This window comes from Podarcis erhardii (assembly GCF_964252035.2).
Source record: "Podarcis erhardii genome assembly, chromosome: 6".
NCBI classification, from domain to species: Eukaryota; Metazoa; Chordata; class Lepidosauria; order Squamata; family Lacertidae; genus Podarcis; species Podarcis erhardii.
The window spans coordinates 52,294,356-52,321,936 of NC_138510.1; the positions used below are offsets into that span (position 1 = coordinate 52,294,356).

Consider the following 27,581-nt stretch of genomic DNA (forward strand, 5'->3'; position numbering starts at 1 on the left):
TAAGTCTCTGTGATCATACATACCAGACACAAGACTTCACTCCAATTTGCAGGTTCAACTGAAACTGAAATAAATGAACATACAGAAGATACATGGGCATCTGGTTAGCCATTGTGAGAACAGATTGCTTGGCCTTATCTAGCAGGCTGCTCTGCTCTTACACTGTGAACTCTAAATCCCCTTGCCAACTTTTTTTTGTGCAGACAGACTGAACCCTAATGTAGTAGAGCATCCAGAAGTCTACCATAAGACCCAATGTTCTTTTCTTGAGAAATATTATTAAAGGCAAAACATTTACATGATTTGCAAGCCAAAAACAGAAACTGCCACTCTCTAGCAGCGCTACTGGGAAAGCAGCAATGGCTTCTCTAGTTATGCATTCAGCAATATAAACACTCTCTTGAATACTTCATAGCTTTACAGATATATAAAGGAATTTTTGAAGTAATACAGCTCTTCAAGAGAAATTAAGGAGCAATCGTATGCTTAAGCCCATTGATTTCAGATACGGTTTTGTATAGGATTTGGCTGCTCTTTTCCTGAAGTGTACTTTAGCACAATGGATAGTATGTATGCTTACAGATCAGGCCTATCTACTTCATAGAGATGGAGATAAAATGTTGAAACTTCATATCAGTTGTTTCCCAACTCCTAGCTCTCTTCTCTTGGAAAGCATGCTATGCCATTAGCATCTCCTTAGCCACTTTGTATGCCTTAGATTTTAGGAATCAATTAACACTTGCATGCAGTAATGACAACCTAAATTCACTTTATAATTGCCAATGCCAGCAGACAAAATTAGCAGCATCATTCCCATCCTTTGAAAGCTACACTGATACATCCATGCACATATCAGACTTTTCCTCATAGGGTGTAAGCACATGCCGTATATAAACACACACACACACACACACACACACACACACTTGTTTAACACTTTGGGGAAGGATACTGAAGCATACCCACACACTACTTTGCTCTTGAGTAGTCCAAATAGGTGCAAATTTTAAACTTCACAGTTACAATGAAATGGCCCAAACAGCTGACACTTTTTGCCATTCTACTGATAAAATGCAAAAACTCAGAAAGGCAGAAATTAATTTCCATTTCAGAACAGACTGACACTATAATTGATTTTATTCTGTGAATCACCCTGAGACCTCTGGGTACAGGGCAGTATATAAATTCAATAAACAAATAATAATTGTAAATATTTTTGTAGACTTTTTTTCAAAATAATAGCCATCAGAGATAGTTTTCTTTTAAGCACATGATTAATGCATAAAGCCAATAAAATTGTTTAACACTGACAGATTTCAATACCAGTGTTTGACTAGTTTCAGAAGTCATAAACGGAATTCTTGCCTCTACATGAATGAAGACTATCACAGTCCAACACATTGACTTAAATAGATATGATTATGGTCATTGTCCATTTGCAACATTTATAACAGGAACAGCCAGGAGCTGTGTACTCTCAGGTCTGCATGAGAAAATATCCAGACCTCCCAGGGACTAATAACATTTGGTACTATATGGGCCTAGGTTGTTAAATTGCACACATGAGGGTAGTGTTCCCCTCCACGAAGCCTTTGAGGAGCAGCAGTTGAAATAGCCACAGTAGCTAAGGAGTGGAGTCCTTTCTATCCAAGTTGGCTACCTTTGTCTTGTCAGGCAGAGCGGCCGAGCGGCTGGGTATAAATATTTTAAATAAATCCACAATGTTTTAAAAACTTTTATTTATGCAGTTTTAACAGCCTTTATACACACATTGCACAGTATCCATCACTTATCTCTTTTCCCGACTTCCCAATCCATCTCTCTTGTAGGTTAAATTGTATATTTAACCTACTTGTAGATTAAATTGTATCTTGTACCCTCTAAGATAATCTCCAAAATACCTCCACTCTACTCTTCTCTTTAACTCATCCTTATTCCTTAGTTTTGCAGTCAAGGTTACTAATTCTACATATTCTATCAGTTTGTTTTACCAAGTTTCCTTTGTGGGTATCTCTACTTCTTTCCATTTTTTTGCATATATTATTCTAGCTGCAGTGATTGCGTGCAGAAAGATATTGAGTGCCTTTTTTGGAATGCCATCACCTATTATCCCTAACAGGAAGGCCTCTGGTCTATTGGGAAATGTGAATTTTAAAATCTTTAATTATTCTTTAGAGCAGGCATCCCCAAACCCGGCCCTCCAGCTGTTTGGGGCCTACAATTCCCATAATCCCTGACCACTAGTCCTGTTAGCTAGGGATGATGGGAGTTGTAGTCCCAAAACAGGTGGAGGGCCAAGTTTGGGGATGCCTGCTCTAGAGTATTTACACGACCACCACATATGCATCAGGGTTCCCTCTACCTTGTGGCACTTCCAGCATAAATTAGACCCTTTTTTATACATTTTCACTAATTTATTGGGTTGTCAAGTACCACTGGTACATCATCTTTTGTAGGTTTTCCTTAATAAGTTAACAGGCAGAAAAATTCATGGTTTTCCCCCCATAATTTTTCCCATGTGGACAATTCTATGTTGCAACCAATATCTATGGCCCATTTTTTCATTGTCGCCTTTACCATCTCATCTTTGGTCTCCCACTCCAATAACACCTTATAAATTTTTGAGATTAATTTATCATCCTTTCCTAATACAATTTTTTCAAATTCTGAACTCATTTCCACCAATCCCTTTTCCTTATCTCTTTAAAATACTGGTAACTCATTCACCTGAAAATACTGAAACCAATCTATAGTATGATCCCAAATATCTTCTCCTTTTTTTAGGTGAACTTTATATAAACTTTATATAAACCTTCTATAAACTTTATAAGTGGCCCATTAGTCCATATTCAACCTTTTCGCTGAGACCACCTCAGTTGGGGATATCCATCTTGGGGGTTTTCTCTCTAAAAGATCTTTGTGTCACTGCCAAACTGTGTACATACTTCTTCTTACGACATGGTTTTGGAAACCTTTGTGCACCCTTGATTTGTCATAATGCAGATATGCATGCCATTCAAAGTGTAGATCAAAACCTTCTAGGTCTAAAATATTAGTATCTCTTAGCTCCATCTATTCTTTCATCCAACAGAGACACGCTGCCTCATAATAAAATCTAAGGTCTGGAAGGGCAAAGTCCCCTCTTTCTCTTACATCTGTCAGATTTTTATACTTAATTCGGGTTTCTCCACTACCAAATGAAGTTTGTCACGTCCTTCTTTCACATTTTAAAACAGTTTGGGCTATTACCGCAAGTGTTTGAAATAAGATGATCATCTTGGGCAAAACATTCATTTTGACTGCTGATATTCTTCCTAACAAAGAAAGGTTCAGTCTAGTCCATTTTTCTAGATTCTTTTTATTTCATTCCAGATTTTAACATAGTTATCCTGAAAAAGGTTTAAATTCTTAGCTGATATCCATATCCCCAAATATTTTTCTGTTTTAATTCCCATAATATTCTCAAGTCTTTCTTTTGCCTGCAAGTCTAATTTTTTTACTGTCATTTTTGTTTTTTCCTTATTTATATAGAATCCTGCCAATTTGCCAAATTTTGTTATAGTTTCTATTGCCCTTGGGACGCTTTCCACCCAATTTTCCAACATCAACACGTCGTCTGCAAAGGCTTTCACTTTGTATTCTCTCTGCCCAACCTTAATTCCTGTTATTTCATCATTTTTCATATTTCTCTAGTTAACACTTCTAATACGTATTAGGATAAACAACAGTGGCAACAGGGGGTATCCCTGCCTTGTCCCCTTCTTGATGCTACTTTTTTCTGTGACATTACTATTTATTATTAAGCTCGCCTATTGCTCTGTGTATACTGCATTTATCCCATTAGAGAATATGGCATTCAGAACAGCATTCTCCACTAATTTCTTCAGGAAGACCCAGAACACATTGTCAAAGGCCTTTTCAGCATATAAAAATATTAGTGCTGCTTCTTTTTCATTTCTTTTTTCCAAGTATTTGATCACATTTCTAGTATTATTCCTTGGTAAAAAAACCTCATGAATAGGTGATTCTAGGACCACCATCAGCTTTTTTGCCATTATTGCAGTGTACAACTTACAATCATTGTTCAGTAAGGAGATCAGCCTGTAGTTCTTGGGTTGGAGTATATCCTGATCTTGTTTGGGGATTAGAGTAATGTAAATGTTCTTCTACAATGTTGGTATTGTTCTCCCTTGTAAACTTTCATTCATAAGATCTTTAAGGGGCGTGGTAATGTTTCTCTTAATGTTTTATAATATGCGACTGAAAGTCCGTCCAGACCAGGAGGTTTGCCAGGCTTTGCCTGCTTGATAGGTACATCTATTTCCATCATTGAGATGGGGGCATTCAGACTATCTACTTGGTCCTTTGTTAGCTGTGGTAGATAACATTTTTGCAAATATTCTTCTATGTCTTTCTCACTCTCCTTTCCATTCACATACAAAGTCGAGTAGTATCTTAAAACTTCTTTTCTGAATTCTTTTTGGTTATATATCCTCTCCCCTACCATTATCTTGTTTATTATATTGGGGGTTTTACTTTCCCAGCTTATTGGCAAACTCAGATTGTTTTTGTTTTAAAGCTTTTTAGTCGTTGCTCTATTTCATTCTGTGTGATCATGGCAAATTGCGTTTGTTGTATTTTCAGTTTCTGAATACAAACTTGATATTTTCATAACACACCATTTCCTTCAAAATTCTTTTTCTTCCTCTTTTCTTTCTATAAATTGGATTACCAGCATGTCACATCCTGATCCATTCCTTTACTGGAGTTCCTTAGTTGTTTTATCGTTTTCTGTCAACACCACCGCATTAAGTCCTCTAATATTATTATCTCATTACATCTTTCAAATAATTTGCCTTCCAGCTCTCTATAGAACTCCAGTATTTTTTTTTTCCATTTAGCTAGCCTACAAGGTGATTAGCTCCATTTTCTACACATACCTGTGTTAGTAATTTTTTTTTAAACAACCTGGAAAAAGGTCAGATGAATTCAATCTTGTCCTCTTCCAGTTGTTCCATTAGCAAAAATGGTAGAGTCCAGAAGTTTTGACTAGCGTTGACCACCCACATTTTTCCAGAACTCCTTATCATTTCTCATAAATAGGGACCATCTTTCCTTAAAGTTCAACCAAAATAGAAACAACCTTTGCTGTCATCACAACCTAGCTGGACTAGGATTGCCTAATGTGTTCAAGTTACAGTCCTAAACATTCTTTCCATGCTCCTGTAAATATTTAAGGGCGGGGGGCAAAGATCCACCAAGTTCAATAGACTTCCTCTGGTAAGTATACTAGTAAGTACAATTGCTGCCTTCCTCTGAAACAAAACCAGTTGAAAACCAAGATAAAAGGCCAGATTCAGCTAAATAGTTGTGCTAGTGCAACAAGTCATGTTAATAGGAAGATGGGAAACTGGTCTACCTGGCAAGCAGAAATGTTTGCAATGACTGAACAAACATAACATCACAATGCTAAACTCCTCCCATAGTATTTCTAAGTAAAATATGTTTATAACCAGTCTTACCGACAAATCTCAAATTCTCTTTTAGATGTAATAGGTTGAAAGTAAGCAAGCTGTCCTTACCAAGTTGTTGCTCTCCAAGCCAGATGTGCATACAAATCCAACATATACAAGTGGCCTCCAAGAATAGCAGAAGACCTGCAGAACACACTTCAAACCCCTCACAATACAGGACTTGATGCATTCAGAAATATTTATTTATAAACTGCTTCAATTACTGATTATTTATATTTTAAAAAGTCTCAAACAGCAAAACCAGTTCAAGATTCACTGGATTGCATTCAATGTTAACATTTCAAAAGTATTTAGTGAAATACTTTATTTACACTAGAAAAATGTACAAGCTTACCAAGAGACACCAAAGCAACTCTTCTTCTTAGCCTTCAGTTGTGAAGAGGAGCAATGGTCCCAGAAACATCACATTCTGGCAGAGTACTTTCCTTTGCCTGCATAAAGGATAGCACCCTCTCCCCAAAACAGGGAACCCTCAAACAAGATAGGATGAACCTTCTGCTAGCATTTTAAATACAGTTAACAGCAAACCAAAGAAGTGACAGACAAATAGAGAGGGAAGAAATTCATTTAACAAGTGGGTAACTACTGATGTGGCCGCTTATTCAGATGCTTGCTGGCTTGTTCTTCCATCTGCATGGCAATGGTTAGTTCTTCCAGAGTGTCTATGGAAGAGGAAGACAGAGAAGATAGACATCAGCATGAGACCCCTTTGGAGGGCACCCAGAAAAACAAAAACAAAAAAAACAACACACATCTAGACACTCCATTTCTTTCTTTCTGACCACTCTGGTGGCAGCAACAGGATCCAGCCAGCAGGCAAGAGCCTGAGTTCCCTTACCAGAACGAACCATTTTGACAAGAAGGCGAGGCCCAGATGTCAATCACCTGACACCCCACTTCAAAACTGGGCTGCAAAGAACAATACCCAAAGGCCTTGCTCTAATTGTCAATCAGCTGATTGGAGCTTACAGCAAGTCCTGTTTTGGGCAGGGATCAGCAGCACTATGGAGTTCCTATTTGGAATTCAGATTGTGCAGCCAGTCTCTCCAGGACTTGCTGTCAGCCACTGCTGTCTTGTCCCATTCAAGTATATGAAAAATAGCTTGTGGCAAAATAGCATTGTGTATGACTGAAAACAAAAGTGAAACTAATTTTTTTGCCTCAGGATTGTAATGTTTGCAAAGAGAGCCACCTAGTGAATGCTTTGTAAAATGCCTATTCCTTTAGTTCTGGAACATCACAGTACAGTGTAGGGGTTATCAACATTTTGGGCCCCACAGGCACATTTGGAAAACTGAGAAACACTCCACAGCAATGCATGAACCCACCCGAGTGCAACTGCCTCACTCAGTAACAGTGCAACCTCTTACATTCCACGCCCCACACTGAACACTTCTCTTACAAGGACAGCATTTCAGAATTAAGCAGCTCCATACTGACCCCCCCTTCCTCTCCAAGGATGTGCACTAAGAGAACAGTGGTGATTCTCTTCCAAGCCTGTGGCAATGTATTCCTGGGAATCACACACCATGTGTTTAACCAGTCCAATAGTCAACCCACGGTATTGCCCACCAACTCTACACTTTAGCACGACAAAGCTCCTTATCAAAGCGGAAAGAAAGTACAGTATAGAGGTGCGCAAACGGCAAGTTGTAAGAAAGCATAATTTGTTACACTGCACATTATTGTTGATCACTGGGCATGTCTGTTAAAGGCACTAAACTTAGCTTTGAATTTTTGAAGTTTTGCGGAGCTTGAGTCAACATGACATGGTTTTAAGTCCAGAGTTAAAATCAATTAATACACGCAGCTAATCTTTTGTAAGGGAGGCAGGCACAATGCAATAGTAACCTAAACTCTACCTGAAATTTCCATTCCTATACCCGTCTCTCATGCAATCAGTTTGGCAGAAGGCCATCTCTATTTTATCTTTCTACTATTCCTTTTTTCTTTTTTATACTTATACATCATATAAACAAACATTGAATAAAACAAACAAATAATACAAAACAGAAGAAAACACAAAAACAAAATTACAAGGATATAAACATAATAACAAACTACAGTCGGAAAAAAGAAAAGAAAAAAGTGACTTCCAACTAACTCCATGTGGATCTTTATTCCTCATATCACTGGTTGTCTGTAATGATTAAATTTTACCTTCTCCTTTCCTTACCACTAATCATGGTAAAGCCTTATACCTCTCCCCAGCCTCCATCATCTTATGTGGCAAGCAATTTTGGATAGCAACTGCATTGCTTCTATATTCTATGGCAGTTTTTGTAGCATAGCTGAACATCCTGTCACAGGGAAGTTGAAAAGCCAACTCCCAAAAGCACCAAGCATTTTAATTTCTATGCTACTTCCTGCCGTGTGTTAGTGAAATACAGCACCCTCCAGTACCTTTCAGGCGGAGGAAATTTTTGGATCCTTCATTTACGAAGCACTGGGCTTGATACACAAATGCCTCCAGGTCATATTCTGGTTGTTCCGCAATATCCAGAAGACAGTTGCAGTCGTTCATTTTCTGAGTACGAAAGGTGAGGAAAGTTAGGAGTTTCTCTTACAATTATGGAACAAACTCATGTTACTGGAAATATTGGCTTAAAATTTGCACTGAAATTTTGTTGCATGCTCCTTGATCTAGGATAAGAATCATTTCAGCGTCACAATTTCAGTTCTTCAACAGTAAAAGCCACTTGAACCCAGAGACTATCAAGATGATTTGGCACACTACCCACCAATACATACCTCCCTGACATCCTTGAGCTCCTCTATTGCCTTCTCCTCAAGCTCACTTATCCGGGTGACAGCCTCACGGAAACTGGACAGATGAGACAGCTCATCATCAGAAAGCTGTTGTTTTGACAAGAGAAAGTATTAGCACAGCCTCACTAAGCTCTACTCGCCAAACAGATTGCCCTCCCATTCAGCACATGCAAACCTCATGAAGGTGGGCCGATTCTTCCTCACTGATATCCACCTCTTCATTTTCTGTTTCCATGCAGTTCTGTGCTTCTCCAGTTGTTCCATTGTGAGGGAGCTCCTTCACTCTGAGAACAGAAGGGAAGAATCCAGCCTTGGTAAAGCACTTAATGGCCTGTATACAACACAGGTGAAGCCTGAGGGTGGAACTCTTCCACTCATTCTGTCTGCGCAAGCATTCCAGCTTGCTAGACAGAACAATACCCCATCCCCCCCCCACCCTGTTCTGGAGGTTCGCCCAACCCCCACAAGCCAATTAATTGGGGGCCACAGAGGGGAGGACAGGGGGAACGCCCCATTGCACAAGCTGAAGCTCATGTGTAGGGCTTCCACTGGTGGTGCTTGTTAGATGAATCCCACCCTTAAAGTGAAAGCCTGAGGCCATTTGAAAACTGCAATTCTAAAACAGTTTTTCCTTCCACAAATACATCATGACTAAGATCACTTGTATGACCAACAATTTACCCCAGTATTAAGGATGAGATTTGTAAGTCCAGAAATCACTCACCTATCAGCATACCGCAAGGTGTTTAGGGTATATTCACAGGAATTCATGCCTGGGGAGATCATTGCAATCTGAAAGCAAATAAAAAAAATAGCCACCTGTATTCATCTCTTACTTTCTATACAATTACAGTCACATCCATCCAGCCAGCACTGCTGTCCCAGCAGTTCTGCTTCACTGATCCCATCAACAATGAAGCACCTTAAGTTTTATTGCACCTTCATCATATTTACTTGGAATTTAGACTCCACAGAAATCTATAGGCTTTTTCCAAGCAAACATGTTTAGGTTGTCACCTTAATGCAACTAAGACCCTGAAGGAGAGCAATTTTAACATCTGTATGTTGATAAGCTTTGCTCTAGATTGCAACATACCGGTTCATGAACCAGTGCAACAAAAATATTTGATCAGGAAGCTTGTTTTGGCTTTCTGCATAAATCAAGAACTGGGTATAATTTTCTTAAGATACACTGGCATAGCTATTTTACTTGTTACTAGAAACAGAAGAATTTAAAATCAAGTGGTAACTTCAGCAAGTTCCTGCCATTTCTGTGATCACAAGGCCAGCTATTTAACTTACCATACAGGTTCTGGAATTTGCTCCAATGAAGGAATCCCTCAGCACTTGGGTAAGTTTGCTCTCCCGAAAAGGTGTGTGTTGTTTATTCTGGCCTAGAGCACGGATACATTCCTGGGGATAGGAAGAGAAATAGTCATATTTGAACAGTGTTTAGGATCATCACCATCATGGCTATAGCTAAACACTTTTTTTACCTTAAGTAGAACCTAGTGGACTTCTAAGCACTTACCGTATTTTTTGCACCATAACACTCACTTTTTTCCTCCTAGAAAGTAAGGGGAAATGTCTGTGCGTGTTATGGAGGGAATGCCTACGGGTGGCATGCCTACTGATTTTCCTCCTCTAAAAACTACGTGCGTGTTATGGTCGGGTGCGTGTTATAGAGCGAAAAATACGGTACTTAGGATTGCACAGTAGGATGTGGCTCCAGATGTTGCTGACACCCAACTCCCATCATCCCTGGCCATGTTAGCTGGGCTTGATGGGAGTTAGAAGTCTAACATCACCTGATGGGCAATTGGTTCCCCACCTTTGAACAAAAGGTTGCAAGAAATCCTGCAGTGTCTCAAGTCTGCCCTGCTTTAGGTAACTTTGAAATATTATCACAGGTGCACTTAAAACTTTTGTTTGCCTTGTTCTTTAGATAGTAGACAAAAAATTTGCAGTGCTCATCACCTACAGCCCCTCAAGAAAAGCAGTTATATACTACTTCGCAGTGGTTATCTAGAATGATCCAAGAAGCAACATTCTGTTTGGTAAATTTGGCCTCTTGCTCTGTTTTATGAACAAAACTAAAAAGACATCCCAGAAAGGTGTGTGTGCAAGTTACATCACTATTTAGAACAGACATCACAACTGGAGTACACTAGGACTGGGTGATATCTGGTTTTCAATATCACAATATATCACCAACTAAATATCACAATATCTCGATATATCATGATATATATCCGCGACAGGAAAAATCACAAATAGCTTCTAATCTTTTTTGAACCACTTAATCAAATCAAACTTTTATAGAGTTAGAAGTGGAAGGAGGTTCAAGAGTCATTTTAATTTAACTTCCAGATAGTGGTAGCCAATATAGACACTGCAGTTTGGCATTTTGGTATCTGTCTATGCAAGTCAGTTGCAATGCTCAGGCTCCTGGTGAGTTTCTAATACAGCTTTCCATGCTGAATGTTGCTGAGTTCCTTTTCACAAATTATTCCTCGTCCTCTTATTCTTCAGTGGCTATTCTGCAAGCTCCCCAAACAGCTTTGTCATAACTAACAGGTTTAGCAAGTGTCTTCCATAATAAGAGTTGCAAATCTGTCTCCATACATCCTGAGTTTGTCCAAGTCTGCAGAACTGAACAGGCAAATAAACAGTGCTAAAGAGGCTGGTAGTAAGTAGCCCAGGCTTGGATTTATGCCATCAGCTGTCTATTCTGCTCGTCTAAAACTGCCACAAACTCTTATTGCCTGTGCCATGAAGTTACACTGTACCTTCAGTGCTAGCAAGCTCTTGTTTATTTCTGCTGCTTCCAACCGTGTCTGCCGATCATTGCTGGAGGTATCAGCACCTCTTTCATTCCCCGCCAAGTCCACTAAGGAGAACTTGCCATGAAGTTTTCGTTTTCTGCGCAGAATAATTTGAAAACAAGCATGGGAACGCGAGGAGCTGGCGTTTGCAAATGTATGCCCGGATGTCCTACAACAGAGATAATAGTGTTCATTAGATCATGGTATGAAATATAATTATATACCAACTGTTCCGTATCTTCGCCTCAGAATATGTCAGTATAACTTGTGTTGTTTGTACCTCATCTGTTATGTTCCAATTAATGCTTCTACTTCCAAGTCTAATGTGAATTTAATATATTAAAAGGGTACTAGCCTTTGCAGTATCTGCATGGATCTAAGCATGGGGTCTCCAACCTGGCACCCATATGAATTATGGCAGACATCCATCCCACTTGGTGTCCACCAAGCCCCTCTGCCCCTCCCTAGTGGGAGAGTGTTTTGGGGAGGTTGCCTGATTTTTATTTGATGGAGGAAGAGTCTGAGCATTACCAGTTTTTCTTCTGTCACGTCTTCAGGAGTTTTAGATTTGTAAGTGTGCCCCAGAGCCCAAAAAGATTGGAGACAACGCCTAATGTCTCCATTGGTTGATTTTTGCCTATTGATTGGTTGATTTTTGTTCTTATGATGTATTTTGTGCTTTAATATTGTATTTTTATGTTATGAACCACCCTAAGATTTGCCAATGAAGGACAGTATACAGATTTTAAGAAGTAGTAGTAGTTGCTGTTGTTGTTCAGTGTTTTGGTGTTCTGGTGACATGAATGACTCTCCCTTCACAGTCCCCAGTCACTTTCTCCAAACTCTCCACATCTATGAATCTCTTTCTCTAGGAATTGCTTTTTGAAGCAATAAAAAGCCCCTTAGGTTTCAAAGACTGGAGAAAAATAGTGAGTTTATAATAAAAGCAGGTTAATTTAGAACATGCAAGTTCAGTTTTACTGGTATAAAATTTAGGTTCCTATACAGCTCTTCTTGTTTTACCACCAGAAGACTAAAGGCTATGGATAGTCCCCACCCTTTCTTGCAAGTTGTCTTCTAAATAAAGGCAAAACTGATTATATATTGTCAACTGCTCCTTTTCCCTAAGAGTTAAGGGGGAGATGATAAATGGTCAGATCTACATCCTGCATTAATATTAAGCATGGAGCACAACCAACCTGCAGGCACTGCCTATCTCAATCATCCGGATAACATCCTCAGCACAGTTCACTTGCATTTCTTGCAGTCCAACGACCTGAACCTGCTGTTTGCCATCCTCCAGCACTCGCAGCTTTGCTTTTTTGTTTAAGAGATCGAATAGCTGGATTGGAAAAGAGGGAAATACAAAAAGTTGCAGAAAGATCAGGTGCTGCAGGGTAGCATTTGAGAAAGCTGCTTAAAAAGGTCTCACATAATTTAAAAATCTTCATGAAAGCCTCAACATTAAGCTTTCCAATAAAGAAGGGTACAATACATTTATGCATAATGGACTGGAATGTCACTGCATACTCCCCATGGCTAGGAACCTTATGCCAAGCACCACAAAGATTCAAAGACACCACATTTCCCATGAATGTAGAGTCTGGACTAGGTATTAAAATCAAGAAACTAATGCATGCAAACTGAGGAGTGGCTTAAGAGGAGCTTAAACCTCTCTTCCAAGAGCCTGCATTTTCTTAAGAATGTTCACCTCCTAACTGGGGATGGTCACATTTTCTTTATGTAGCTTGTGGTGTAGCCTCAAGAGCAGTGGGTATATCACATCTCATTCTCAAAAGGACTCCCTCTTCTCAGGTTAAGAAGACTTGTTTGATTCACCCAAGTGAACATTAATTCCCAGTGCAAGACCATGCAATGTAGTGAAGTGCTCTGCTCTTAAAATGTCTCAAAGATTTCCATTTAGCAGTGTTTAAGATTATACAAACTGTAACAAAGCTGTAACCCTAAGTCTAAAATGGCTTATAATGAGAAGACACCTCTCACCACTGCTAGGCTACCCCAGCTGCAGAAGGGGGATGTTAGTCTAATACTCCCTGCCATCACCAGATTATATATAGAAGATACCAACTCATCTCCAGCACACTCAGATCTCAGGAGATATGAAGAATATTTAAAAATACACATGGCCTCACCTTTCCATTATATATTTCAAAGAAAGTCACGTACACTTCCAGACTTAGAGCCTTGTATCTTGGCTGGTTCTGAAGAAGGAAGACATCCTGTGCTGGTAAGGGAAAGACATTTACAGGACAATTATCAACAGCTCTATGTGCTTTAGGGTCCTTTTTAGAAGTTCTTTTACAGCTTATAAAGTGGTTATCTAAAGCATTTGCTGTGGACATTAGTACTTAATGTATACCATTTAACCAGAAGTTTAATTGGAAGAGCAGGCTTCACACATGCAATAGATTGCATATTACAATCTATTTTTCCTTATGTTTCCAACTTTTTAAATAAAATTCAAATGAAAATGGTACATACATGCAAAAGCATATATTCCTTTAGAGGCCTTCTGCACTTTCCCAGAGAAGTCACCTCCCATAGTCTAGAAAGAGAAAATATATTAAGAGACAGGTTCTCAGCAGTTATAAGGGAATCTATTTTCTGCAACTTTGATTACAGTATTTGCAAGCACAGAAAATCAATGTTTAAAAGCAGTGGAATTCAGTCTCTGCAGGATCATGCAACAGCAGCCCACACCCAAAAGCTCATTTAAAAGCCACGTAAGTACAGCAGCTATGGCTATATAGATAAATGCTGTGATAGGGCCTTAAGTTCACCAAGTTAAGTCAGAGTGAAAAAGTTCATTAATATCCTGCAACACATACACACATCCCTCAAGAACAAAACACTTACATGGGTTTTTCCACTTCCAGTCTGACCATAGGCAAAACATGTAGCTTTCCCTCCCTCAAATATGGTCTGCACAAGTGGTCTAGCAGTGAACCTGGTCAAACCGTAACAGGAAAACGGAAAATATGAATGAATGAGTGAAACTATCACAGTACAAGTGAATTCTGAAAACTCAAATCCCCATAAAACCATTTACAAGAGCACCCACAAAAATAACTCCATTATAGCTTAATAACTCAAACACTGACAAGATCAGAAGTCTAGAAATTTGCTTGATCACAAGAGCATTGCAGACTGAATAAGAGAGGTTCCACTAGGCTCAAGAGCTACCTTTCTACACTTTCAGCACTCAAGATATAATGTTGCTTTAAAAGGGGCTATCAGAAGCTCTTGGGTTGCTGAACCCTTTGCTACTATGTATTATCATGCTACTGCTGCATTGGTAAGTTAATGAGGGCTGATTAGCAGTACCGTTATTCTATTCATCTGATTTTCTGTTTTATATCATTTTTTGTAAACTGCTGTGTGACCTTTTTTTAAAAAATTAAAAGTGGGATATAGCTGTAGTCCTAGCAGAAAGGATTATGTCTACTCCCTGGGGACAGGAACAATCCCATTAGAGCTGAAGAGTGAGGCACAGGGGTTCTGCCCCTCTAGCTTTACACCTCTGCCTTAGAAAAACCTTCTCATCTCAAGTACTTCCATAAGCAGGGATGGGGAACCTCTAACCTACAGAACACACTTGGCCTGTGAGGCCATTCTGGGCAAGTCTTGCCCACCCTGCACCCAATGCCATGCATGATGTCAGGTATGGGCAGGTAAAGGCAGAGCTTCAAAATAACAATTGGGAGCTTCAAGCGAACTCTCAATTGTTCTATTTTAGCAGCATCGTAAATGGAAACTGCTTCTCCCTCCCAGTGCTACTCTTTGAACTTCTGGTTTGGCTCCAAGAGCAGCAGAGACTATTTGAAAGCCCTTTTGCAAACAGTCCCACACAACTTTTCAAACATGCAATGCAAAGGGGCTTTCAAACAGTCCCAACAATCCAGGTTCCATAGCAAAAAATCAACCAACATCATTGTGACATCAGATTTGGCTCACCAGGTGTGGGGAGAAAAAGATCTAGCCTACTGGCCAAGGAAACTTCATCACCTTTGCCGTAAAGGACTTCCCTGTATACCACGAAGACTGATGTTTAAATACTAAGGGGATAAAGTTTCTGCACCCAACACTGAGAACAGATTTGGGAAAGCTAGTTAATATGTTTTATTTCTCAAGTATCAAGGATTTCCAGTTGTTTTGCCTAACAAAAAAATGTGATTTTGTGCAATGTATTAATTGATCTTTAGTGTGGAATTTTTCTGGTTCCTCAGGAGGAATTATCACAGAATGTCAGATTTCCAGTCCTGCTTCAGATTCACCACCTCCCAACTGAAGCCTCATCATAAGCCCCTTACCCATGAAGGAGCTCCAAGCAGCAGATTCCCCAGGTAAGAATCTTCCACCTATCTAGCAACTTCTGTGCATGCAGTGCCAGCATATAAATGATGCACAGATATGAGCTTATACAAGAAGCAATGAAGTGTTTTGAAGTGGCATCTGCTGCCTGGAGGGCCTGTATGGGTTAAAATCTTTGACAGCTGCATGAAAGAAGCTTCACATGTGAACTGGCCCTCCACGTCTACTGTCCCATTCTGTCCCTGTCACAACTCTCCCTGTCACAACTCTGTACCCTTCATTCACTGCCAGGAAAGGAAAGACATGCATTACCAATAAACCATTTCATTGGAAGCTTTTTCATCAAATGAGAAGTCAAATCGAAAAGCCTGGTTTTCAAGGTATTTCGTCAAATCCACCTTCACCTTTGGTTCATGCACTAGGATGCTGTTCTTGCTGGCAACAGTAATTATATCACACTCTTTCTTCCCAAGTTCTGTTTAGGAAACAAAAGTAGTTCACACTATAAAGTCGAACCCTATTGATTTGCAGTGTTTTGTGGAACTGACAACCTGAGCAGGAAAGCAAAGGTTGAACAACTTGGCATGGGATTTTTAATAGGAGATGAGCAGCACAAGGGAAGCACTGAGGTAGTAAAATGTTAATTGAAAGAATTAAACATTAGAGGGAGTTGACAAACTGTACAAGCATCCTGCTAGAGGTTTGCTAAAGAGGTCTTCTGGTATCTTATTCCTCCCTCATTGGAGCAAAATACATGACACTGTTTTTAAAAGACAACCATTTTCAGCACTAACGAAGTTCCAGCTGAAAGAAACCTGCCATAATTTCTGCATTGACATTCTCCACAGAATCCAGCATAAAGAACAGTGTTGAACCAACCTGTCAATTGTTAAACTCCACAGATGCCACTTTACCTTGTTTATTTAAGGGTCGTTTCCTCACACAGACACAAATTCTATGCTCTTCTATCTTTAAAAAAGGAAAGAAAATTTCACATTAAGACCAGCTCTTTGGCATCTTTATTCACTAAGCTGTATCAGAGAAGGTGATGATGGGATACTCTGCAACACCCAACAATATAATGCAATTTCCTAGTATAAGAAAGTTTTAAGAAGTAAGAGTTTTTGTTGCAGTTATAAAGATTTGTAACATCACTGTCAATATTAGCCCTTTTTCAGTAAGTCATATAGCCAACAAAGGTCACATTCCTATGCAGAATGGCACCAGCTGTCATGTGCAGTTTTCTTATCGAGAAAGTTCTGCATATATGCAAATAATGTTAATGTGAAATACCACAAAACATCTATGGCCCCAACAAAGCATTTTTCAAAACCCTGTACTGAACTCAGTCATGAAAATTTTTAAAAAATCTTTTTCCATTGTGTTTTTCTTTATTTGCAATATATATATTAGTCATAAACATTGATTCATGCAAAGTTTATTTTTGTTATTTTACAACCCACCCCCACGATGTTCCAAATATCTATTTAACATCATTTAATTTAAGTAGTTCCAGTTTTTAAACAGTGGTATCATTCCACAAATCACAATGTGTTCTTGGAGGCCTATAACCACATTTATCAACATTATATGTGATAAAAATATATCAGGTTGATGAAAAATACAGTGGTGCCTCGCAAGACGAAAATAATCCGTTCCGCGAGTCTCTTCGTCTAGCGGTTTTTTCGTCTTGCGAAGCAAGCCCATTAGCGGCTTAGCGGATTAGCGCTATTAGCGGATAAGCGGCTTAGAAAAAGGGGGGGAGGGGAAAAAAGTCGGAAAAACTCGCAAGACATTTTCGTCTTGCGAAGCAAGCCCATAGGGAAATTCGTTTTGCGAAGCACCTCCAAAACGGAAAACCCTTTCGTCTAGCGGGTTTTTCGTCTTGCGAGGCGTTCGTCTTGCGGGGCACCACTGTAGATATCATTTATATGACTTGTCTAGACAAAACAGGCAAGTAGAGAAAGTCAGTGAGAACTTCTAGAAGTCACATGCTTAATGGAACTTTAGCCCAATGATAGCTGTTCCACTCCCTTGAGTGATTATCACTTGCGAAAATTTTAATAATTTGCCAAGTCACAGTATGATCCAGCAGCCTACCTATTTCACTGAGCACTAGATCTCTGTTTAATGTTCAATGCACATTCTTTGACACCATTTTAAAATTCTTCAGGACATACAATCAATAAATGAGCAAGATTACTTTGATAATCCCAGATAATACATTGAGAGTTCAAGTGGAGTCCCATTCTTTAATAGTTAATTCAGTTTCCTAGATCTTGATGTTCATAAAGTATTTGTTACCTCCTTAAAATATAGCAAATGTATACCAATAATTGTGTTTATTTGAAGATGAATACTAAATAAGAAGACACTTGGAGGGGAAAATGTGGCTGGTTAGTTGCAAGTATTTACTTACGGGGTCATTCATTGATATCGACTGACAAACAATATTGGCTCTATATTCCTTGACCATCCGTGCAAAATCCCAGTTTGGACAACTACTGTCATATTCCTGTAAGGCAAAGTAGTAATTAACTTACAATCTTGCTATAGAGAAAATTATGCAACTTTTCTTCCTAAGAATGTGCAATTAAGAAACAGAGTAGGAAAAGTCTTCCTTGGGGCAAAAGTTTCACTTTATGCTTTCATCCACTGTTATTAAAGCTTCAATATACATTTTTATAAAGCTTTCCCCCCCCTTCCAGTTCTAAATAAGATTACTTGAGCTCTTAAGTTCCAACTAGCTGCTCTCCATTAAGTTGGTCTAATTGTAGTCTTGATATACTTAAAGTATGGCAAGCAGCTATCGTTTTTTTTTTAGACAGGTTTTAGAGAAACTGCCCAGGCAGTTTTCTTTAATGTGTCTGCCATAAGGACCTTTCAAAACTAGAACAAGGAATAAAAATCTAGAACTCAGTTTGGTATGCTAATTGCTTTTAACTTTGAGAAACCAGAACTAATTTCATTCCATGCAATGAGAAAAGCTAAATTGCTTATTTTAGTCAGATTACATAGAGAACAATGATGAATATCCATGCTCTGCATGGCTCCCAAGATACAGCTATTGAATGAAACATCCTGCAGAATGTTTCACAGGCAAGTATCACATTCTTACCTGTGCCCGCTTATTTCTTATTTCAGAGAACTGGGCCCTTTTCTCTTCCCTCTTATTTTTCATTTTGTCCATCTCTTTTACAATGTTAGATTTCCTACGAGCTAGAAGAAGCAAGAATGTTATTACTGCTACTGAAATGAAATGGCCTACATCAAAAAACTGATCTTCTGTCCACAAGTCTCCCAGAGGCAGTCTTAAAACAAAAATAAAAATCAGGAGATGTATCATTTTATTGTTGCGTAAATTTCTACAGTCATAGGTGATATTTAAGACAACAGGAGTGTTTAGGTTCTTCAAGTTTCCTTGGAAGTCATCCACTTTGGCTGGAAGCCCTTCCTGCCAATGCTAGATGCATGGAAACATGTGGTGATAGTGAGCTCTCTGTAAATGCCAAAATACACTTGAAACACTACTTCCCGTGTTCAGGAACTAAGCTTTTATTTAAGCTTGGATTCAAGACTGAAGACCAGTTCAACCTAAGCTTTAGTGTCCATCCTCAACTATATTCAAACCTCCATTAAGATGGTAGCACAAAGCTCTCTACCAGACTAAACAAAGCTATTGAAGATATTGATTTAAAGAGCCATGAAGCAAACTGGGAACTATATTCCTACCTTGAATTGCAGCAGAGACCATTCTCAAAGTCTGTGGAGTGTCTTCTGTCATTTCATTGCCATTTGGTTGTACATTACATCGATCAGTAGAATAGCTGACCCTAGATCGAGTTCGTACAACTGTTGAGACAGGAAATCAGTGGTTAAAAGCATTACTCAAGGCAACACAAGAAATAGTGAGGGCTTGTAAATTTACAAGGTCCTTTTATGCACATAGGTGAGAGCTGCTCTACCCGTGAACACTTGTGCAATACAAATGCAAAATCATAATGTATTGTACTTATTCCTACTCACCAGGAAGAGCAGAGTGGCTTCGTGTTCGTACAGGAGCAGGCAATTCCACCTCCATATCGTTTTCCAGAGGGCTGTTCTGAGTTTCTGCTATGACAGACATCTTGCTAGCTTGCGATCGCAGTACTAAGGAAGCAAGGGGAAAGTGCCATCAATTACCAACTTAATAATATTCAGCAAAATTGACTCCAAAAATGTTTGCGTATTTTTGTGTGTGCACAAAGCAGTACAATACAACTTCAGCAAGCATTTGGGAACTACTAGAGGTCAGTTTGGTAAAACCCAGTTTAAAGGCTGTATTTAACTAACTTTTACTTGGAGTACACCCAATGAAATTAAATGCCACGACTAACAGATCCTGTTAGTTGAATACAACCCCAGAGAACAATATAAGGGTGGTATTTAACTAAGTTTTACTTGGAGGGGCAGATATGGCTCATCAACCTGGGAAGGTAGCCTATGTAGGAAAAGGAAAACTATGCAATTTTAATAAGGTATTCAGAAAGACATGTTTCTAAAACCTAAATTAGAATAAAGGACTTCAAAAATGGAAAGGTGAGGGAGTATTACCACAGAATTGATGAGCAATATAGAGGCAACAAGATACTGCTAAGATTTATTTCCTGAACATAATTCAGAAAAGGAAACGCCTCCAGAACATATAGTTGTTGTGATACAGAGTAACCAAACTTTTATTTTTTTTAAGTTCTAATAAATGCTTTGGGATGAACAACCATTAGTATTATTTTAATTTATTACCTACCGGCCCTTCACCCTATGGTCCCAGTGCAGATTACAATAAGTCAAAGTACAAAATTAAAACCTGTTTTAAAAACTTACAAGTACAAAAAATACACCACCACTGCAATATAGAGAGTGGGTCCTTATTAATATTAAGCATGTATCATGACACTTCTGTATGGGCAGCTGAGGGAGAAGAGGCATAAGCACAGGATAGACCTGCAGGGTCAAAGCTACAGGTGACAGTGGCTATATAGAATGTCCAAAAATAAGAAGTGAGGGGAGAATCAGGCTCTGTAATACATTTACAAGGATTCATATGTCTTCCAATTCCCAGTCACCAAGTAAATCTGAGACAAAATTGCTTCAAAATCAGATGCAGCGTACGGAGTTCTTTTCCAATAGAGGGCTAAAACTATTCATAATATCTCAAAGCAAATAAATTTGTTTTTACCTTCTTTCGGAGCAGGAATTTTTGAGAGTGTTGTTCTGCGGGTTTGCCTCTGAAGTAAAAAAAAAAGTATTGTAGTCTACTGAATATTAACACAGACCCCACTTTGCAACATAATAAATTTGGAATATTAATGGAATTGTTTTAATGAGAATTGCTAACTGCCAACTTACAAATATTGTAGAGAACATAGAAATACATAATCTAAAAATTACAAATCTCAGAAAATTTTAGATGTTCTATTAATTTCTGTGTATTCCCCAAAATATGAATCAAAAAGAATTTTAGGACAACCAGATTGGCTAATTTGAGCCAGGCAGATTGAGAGTAGATTACAGCTAAATATTTCAATGGATTTTTAACTGTTAACTTGAATGTTATTGGAAAACTACTAGCAATGTTTATCAAACATCAAATGCCTCCCACAGGAATTTAGCTTCTGATTAGTTAATAATGCAATTATAGTTATCTGGCAGCATAAGACAATTCAAAAGGCTTATACTTCCCTTCCTACATGGGGATGTAAATAACAGCTAGCTGAAAATTAGCTCTTGAGAAGAGGGATACACTAGCAAAGGAACATGTGCAAACCATGCTTATGATACCATACAGAAACCAGGTACACAAATAATCTAACTGATAATAGAATAGGGCTTTGTTACAGTGAAGAAATCCATTTTCATTTTTATCTTCATAAAATTCCCTAATTGTCATTACAAATAGTTTGGCAAATGCTTAGAACCGTTTGGCCTGTTTTATAACATATTTAAAGAACCACCAACACTTTATTTGGCTGATTTGTTTTCATATGCTTGGTGCTCCTGCTGAAGGGGGTGGGAGGGAGATTTATACAAATTCCTTCCCTGCCTCTGCAACCTGCTGTAAAGATGTACCAGAGAGTTGGGGGGACCTTTCAAAATAGGGTGGTAGGTGGTACAGAAACAAGAAGTGGGAATTAGTGAAAAGCACTACTATACTGTTTTGCCAATAGGTACTGCTGGATATCAGCCCCTTCCATTTATGAAAGGAGATACAGTACTGTACTTGAATACAACCACACTTTTCTCACCCGACCATTCCTATGAATGAAGCAAAAGTTAAGTTCAATTCCCAAACCAGATGATGTTTCTGCTGTATAATACTGCCTTCTATTAAATATGGACAGCAAGATTTTAACATGTATGCTAGGAGGGGTACTGAATGCTACTTTAAAAAAGAAAGTCATCAAACTCAGAGATTATTAGGGAAATAACCAATATAAAATTGCAGAAGAAATGGTTAATTTATTGATGGTGAAGTTTTGACAGGATTAAGTTTTAAAAGACATTGTTCTGCCTCATTTATATTAACTGGCCCTATCTGCTATCTCACTAGGTAGGTATAATGATTTCCCTGTAGGTGACCGATGCAACAAAAAACTATCAAATCAGAATGCAGAACTTGGTTTTATATCTGTATGCTGCTTTTCCAGCAACCAATCTGAGCTCAAAGCAGCTCACTATAGTATCAGATGAGTCAGCCTCAAGTATTTGCAGCCAAAGAATCTAGTCTTAAGGGTGCAGAGAAAATAAGAAAATAAAAATTTGACTTAAGCATTTTGCGATCATGACTAAACAACAACAAGCGCGCGCATCAAGCCTGTACCTGCTCCGGAGGCTTATATTTAAATCACCTGACATTATATGATGTCAAGTGATTGACAGCTGTGCAACCCTTCCCATCTGTCAGAATGGACCACTCACCCAAAAATCCCCTACCCCTGGACTATATGATAATGTGCACAGGGTAAGCTGCAGAAATTGACTGCACATAAGCCATAGTGAAGTGAAAGGGCAAATCATCCAAGATCATGACAATAGAGCAACAAGTGCATGGGAAAAGGCAATTTGGACAGTGGTAGAAAGCTTCAGGTAGGGCAGCCCTACAAAGCAGTGGAGAGCAGGGGCTTCTGTATGTCCAAGAACAAAAGAAAAACCAGTATTTTCAAACCCAGGCCTTCAGGAAAAGCTGCAGTTCCTACAATTTCCTCCCTCTTGGCAATTATCTGACACAGAAGCCCCATGTGCTTTTGGACATGGTTCCATTAGCTTTACGTCTCGCCATCTGCCTAAGCTAACACTCTGTCCAAAATACTCTTTCTACATATTGCCCTACCATCTCTCTCCTTTGCCCATCAGATTTTCCCTTTCAATTGTCATTGCCTCATTCCTAGTCCTCTGAGGCAGTGTGCATATCCGTATCCCTAGGGCTCCTCTACCCAATGTCTTGCTCCTCCATCACAAGAGAGTTTGGCCATACTGCTTCCCCCCAGCACCACTGTTCAGGTGATATAACTGCTATTAAAACATGGATGCAGAAAAGCTTCAATTAGCACTTTTAGAGGATAATAGAATAAAGACATTGGGGGGGAATCAGAAATTATCCCCAGGAAAGTACATGAATAGAGATGCTGTTTGTATACTTTTTTTAAAAAAAGAATTAAAAATGCTGAAAGACATAAACTTCTTTTGCATTGTTAATCCATATCTTGAGACCTCAAATCAATATAGAGGCAAGCATGAAATAGTAAAATATTAAAAGATATAAAAACAACTCATGAAGTTTCAACCCATCTTTAAAATTCAGTAAGTTCAGATCCTTGCTGCTTGGCAAGAATCAAAGGAAAAACTCCAGGATAACCTACCTGTGTGGTTACATTCTCCTGGGCAAGATGGCTTTCTTTCGCAGCAGCAACAACTGGAGATGTAAACAGCTCTGGATTTATTGCTACCACATCATCAAGGTCAATCTGCAAAGGGAAAACAGACACAAAACACAGGATGAGCCATTTACCACATAATTAATCATCAGCCTTAAGGGTATGTGTTAAGCAATCTACCACATGCCTAAGCACTAAGCACCAGGACCACCAGTCAGCAATTTGTTTGGCATGACCAGTTTAAAGCAATGAATTCACAGCTCTCATAAATTGATATATAAAACAAGTTGCCCACCAATATAGTGTTCCAGGAGGCTCTTATTTCACAAGACACCAGCAAAGCCCATTTGCTACAAATGCTTTAATCTCTAGTAGCTAATCTTAGTACATCCCAGTCATTCCTTGATTTCCGCTGTAAGCTCCTAGTATTTGTAAAGCAAATATTACTTACTGAAACAAATTCTTAGCCTGTCATTCCAAAAAATGAAGTGTTTACTAATCTAAAACTAATCAGTTAGGCTATGCAACTGATTTCTCCCTCTTAGCTTTGTGAATGTGCAGAGGTAGAGTGAATAAGTCATGCCCCACAGCCCATCTGCTTTACCTTAAGAATGACATCATAATCCTATTGCTAGTGCTACAATATTCTAACAGTCATTTTCCTGAGCTACAGAGGCACCCATAGAGCAGGCAGGAAGTATGAATTTGAAGTCTCCAGATCAACTATTCAGCTTCTACACATATCACACCATGTTGGGAAATGTTGCCTTATTCATTTAACACAACAAGAGTTTGTTTTGTGGTTAACAAAAAAAGCTCTGAGTAGGTGTTTAGTATATACACTTATTGGCTAACATTCAGCCTGATCCTAGTCATGTTTACTCAAAAGCTAGGCTCTACTGAGCTCAATATATTCACAACTTACTCCCAAATGAGTAAATTAGTTTTGCAGCCTATATGATACAACTTTCTAAGCAAAAGGGTGTCATTATTTTTAGGACCATTTCTGCATTATACACCATTTATCAGGGTAGGCTGAAGGTAGGCCATGATCTACTGGATAATTTTTATAGAGAATGTTAGTCCTTCACTTCATCCAACATAATAGATATTATGTTCTTAATAATACACATCAAGATCACTTAATACAGCAACATCTTAATTAGTAAGATCCCAGAATGCACTCTTCCTTTGCATAATACATTTTACAGACGCAGATGAATTATAAAATTCAATTAAAAAAAAAAGTCAGTCAAGCACTATCCTAGAAAACCACACTGTGCAGTTTAGGTGGGACTCCCACAAGGAAAAAGAATGGTAAATGAAAAAAAAAATCAAGTTGGAGGTAGAGAAGGAATTATTTTTGAGGATCATATGGTGGAAAGGCAGGATAGGATTTATTTAATTGGCATATCTACAAATATCCATTCAAAGACATGCAAAAGGGTTTTTAGAGTTGGAATTCTTACTAATTCTGGACAAAAAAGCACCATGTGTATGATGCAGGAGGTAGGTTTTAAACCAACATTTATTGAAGATTTCCAAATATATGGTTTATATGATGTCTACTCAATCATAAGCGCCTTGCTGGATCAAAGCAAAGGCAAATCCAGCCCAGCATTCTGTTTTCCAGTGGCTAGCCATATGTCTAAAAGGAGCCAACAGGCAATTGGTATTGCTGGAGAATCATTGCTGAATTGTATGCACCTCAATAGCTCACAGGCCCTATTATGTTCAATGGGACTTATATGTAAACATGTATTGGACTACCAATCCTAAATGGAGGGCGGAGTGGAGAGGGAATGCATTGATGGACAATCTGCCACTTCTAAAGTCTACCAACTTGTACAGGCAGGGCAAGTGAAGGGAGAATCTGGAATTTTACTTCTTATTCTCTGGCAGTTAAACAACCTGTGGAGCTTTCTGTGGCCATAGCTATGGTCCCCAGCTTAGACACCTTGCTCACCAGAGGAAAGGCACCTCCACCTCATCCTAACTCCCTTCAGCCAGCATATCTAGGGGTTAGGGTTGCTCTTAGCCTCAGCTGCTTGACTGCATAAGTAAAGAATGGGGATATATTTCAAATTCTCACCTCTTTCCCTTTGACAGTGTTATTTTCTGTCCATTCTACAGATACCACCATTTTTTCCAGACTCACTGCCTTGATTGTGGCACCATGGACTGCACCTGAATAGGGGGGGAAATCATTTCAAAAAAGGCTAGTTTCCTCAAATCAGAGAACCACAGAGGAACTAGATGCATTGAAATATCAACTAATCCGAAACATGCAATGTGAAACTTGTCACAAAAGTACAAACACATCTGTGAGCTTCCACTCTAAGCAGAAAAGTATTAATGGAGTACCATAGGTAACGATTTGCTGCCCTCTTTTGAGAGACAGTTCTAGGTAATATAATTTTTTTGCAGTAATTCTTTCTCTTCTCCCTGGGTCATTTCCTTGACAGTCTTAATAAGTTTGCTTATGCTTAACACCAACTTGGACAAAACCATTTTCTACATACTAACATGGCCTACGATGTAGGAATGATATAATGATATATCACAATGTCTGAAATAAGGATATATCACAGTCTGAAATAAGGATGGAGCTATGTAGAGGTATTGACTGGCTTCACAGTTCTTCCCGCATCATGATTTTTGCATAATGCACACACAGACACATCATGATTCGGATTATTGCCAGGTGAAAAATTATGAAACAAATATCACAATATGAACATCAAACTATTTTTAGATGATGTATCAATATATGGCCCAGCCCTACTACTATTCCTAGAGAAGCTCAGTAGTTTTTTGGCACCCCCCTCCCCCAAAACACGGTTAGTTATACCTCTGCTAGCTATTGTTGATAGTTTCCAGGTAGTACCATTACCAACAGAATATGCCTTCTTATATCCAAAGGTCAAAATTTATTTTAGAAAAGTGTCTGCAGAAGAGGCGAGGAATCCCCAGCCAAGGGGGGCATAGGTGATTCTCCTAGCTTCTCTAACCCGCCCTTGGGACTCTCCCCAGGCTCTGTTTGGTACCCACTTTGAGTGCTTTTGTCTGGCTGGAATGTATCCTTGAAAGTGATACTGTAATGACTCTTGCACAAATCTTTCAATCCAGAAAAGCATGTGTGGATAGACTAACCTCTAGCTTTTGCATGGCTGGAATATAGCCTACTGTACAAAGGGTTCCAAATTCTTATTTGTCCACTTTTGCCTGTGGCCAAGGTTTGCACCTCCACCCCCCAAAAAACAAGCAAATCAATAAAAATACTTGGCTAACCAAAGTTCTACCCCCCCGAAAGTCTGTCCCCCTAACATAAACCATGGCTATCCCCATGCCTCTGGCCCCTGTAAATTTGCCCAGAAAGGAATGTGGCCCTCAAATGGAAAAATTGTATGTAAAAAGTTGTTTGAAAAAGTCATTAAACCATTTCGTAAAACTAATTGTTCACTATAAACTGAGGCAAAGTGATCCTGTGAACAGCTGCATTAGCAGCTTGTTAGCTTATAGGCACAATTCAGAGTTATGTTATTCACCTATAAAGCCCTTAACAGCCTGAAACTCAAATTACTAACGGAAACGCCTCATTGGCGTGTCGGGGAGGGAAAGAATTTCACCAGATTTGCATTCAACTACGCCACGTCTGAGGCAGCTCTACTGCATGAGGGAACCTTGTTGCTGTTAAACAAGTCTGTGGATGGTCAGTGCCAGGATGGGAGACCACCGAGGAACAGCGTGCAACGCCTTCTTGGCTTCCATGACGGAAGAAGGGTGGGAGATAAGTACTGGATAATGAAATAAAAAACAAGCAGGGGCTTCTCTATCTGGCTACATGCTGGGTCCCTGGTCCTATCGGTAAGTTCCATTGCACGCCAGAAAGAAGGCGAGGATAACTGCAGCGCATGCGCATTATTTCTACAAAGCCCCAGTAGAGGCTGAAAACTTTGGCTACGGCAAGAGGAAAAAGACACACCTAAACAGATCGCGATTTTTGTCAGGCTCTAGTCCTTTACTTACCATTACTACGCTGAATATTAATCACTGACCCGGGCTGAAGGCATCTATAAACGCTTGGGTCCATAGTACTGGAAAAGTCTGGTTCTCTAGCGTCAGCAAAAAAAGGGAGCACCTCTCACTTCACAGACCGGTATCGAAAAGAAGCAGCGAATCAACGGCCGCCGTTTTGAACGGGGCGC

At 39.1% G+C, this 27,581-nt stretch overlaps 2 protein-coding genes across 11 annotated transcripts in view; one reads left to right on the forward strand and one right to left on the reverse strand.

Moving 5' to 3' along the window:
- Positions 1 to 6,081: 6,081 nt before the first annotated feature.
- Positions 6,082 to 27,578, reverse strand: KIF2C (kinesin family member 2C). 3 transcript variants are annotated; one of them, XM_081865501.1, is made up of 21 exons: positions 27,403 to 27,578; positions 25,466 to 25,560; positions 23,359 to 23,463; positions 20,679 to 20,727; positions 19,487 to 19,609; positions 19,193 to 19,312; positions 18,579 to 18,679; positions 17,880 to 17,975; positions 16,375 to 16,429; positions 15,773 to 15,935; positions 14,006 to 14,096; positions 13,631 to 13,694; positions 13,282 to 13,373; positions 12,328 to 12,470; positions 11,093 to 11,297; positions 9,606 to 9,716; positions 9,028 to 9,095; positions 8,479 to 8,587; positions 8,286 to 8,390; positions 7,938 to 8,061; positions 6,082 to 6,196 (listed from the first exon to the last, which is right to left on the reverse strand). In XM_081865501.1, the coding sequence occupies exons 1-21, from the start codon at positions 27,464 to 27,466 to the stop codon at positions 6,117 to 6,119; spliced, it is 2,163 nt and encodes a 720-aa protein (XP_081721627.1). In that variant the 5' UTR covers positions 27,467 to 27,578; the 3' UTR covers positions 6,082 to 6,116. The 3 variants fall into 3 exon arrangements, with proteins under 3 accessions (XP_081721627.1, XP_081721628.1, XP_081721629.1); XM_081865502.1 differs by lacking the exons at positions 25,466 to 25,560; positions 27,403 to 27,578 and adding an exon at positions 23,825 to 23,967; XM_081865503.1 differs by lacking the exons at positions 25,466 to 25,560; positions 27,403 to 27,578 and adding an exon at positions 23,669 to 23,757.
- Positions 25,539 to 27,581, forward strand: part of CCDC17 (coiled-coil domain containing 17) — a 30,329-nt gene continuing 28,286 nt past the window's right edge. For all 8 annotated transcript variants that reach the window (XM_081865463.1, XM_081865467.1, XM_081865466.1 and 5 more), the window contains exon 1: positions 25,539 to 25,780. The gene's annotated coding sequence lies outside the window, so the exon portion shown is untranslated. The remainder of the gene's footprint in view (positions 25,781 to 27,581) is intronic.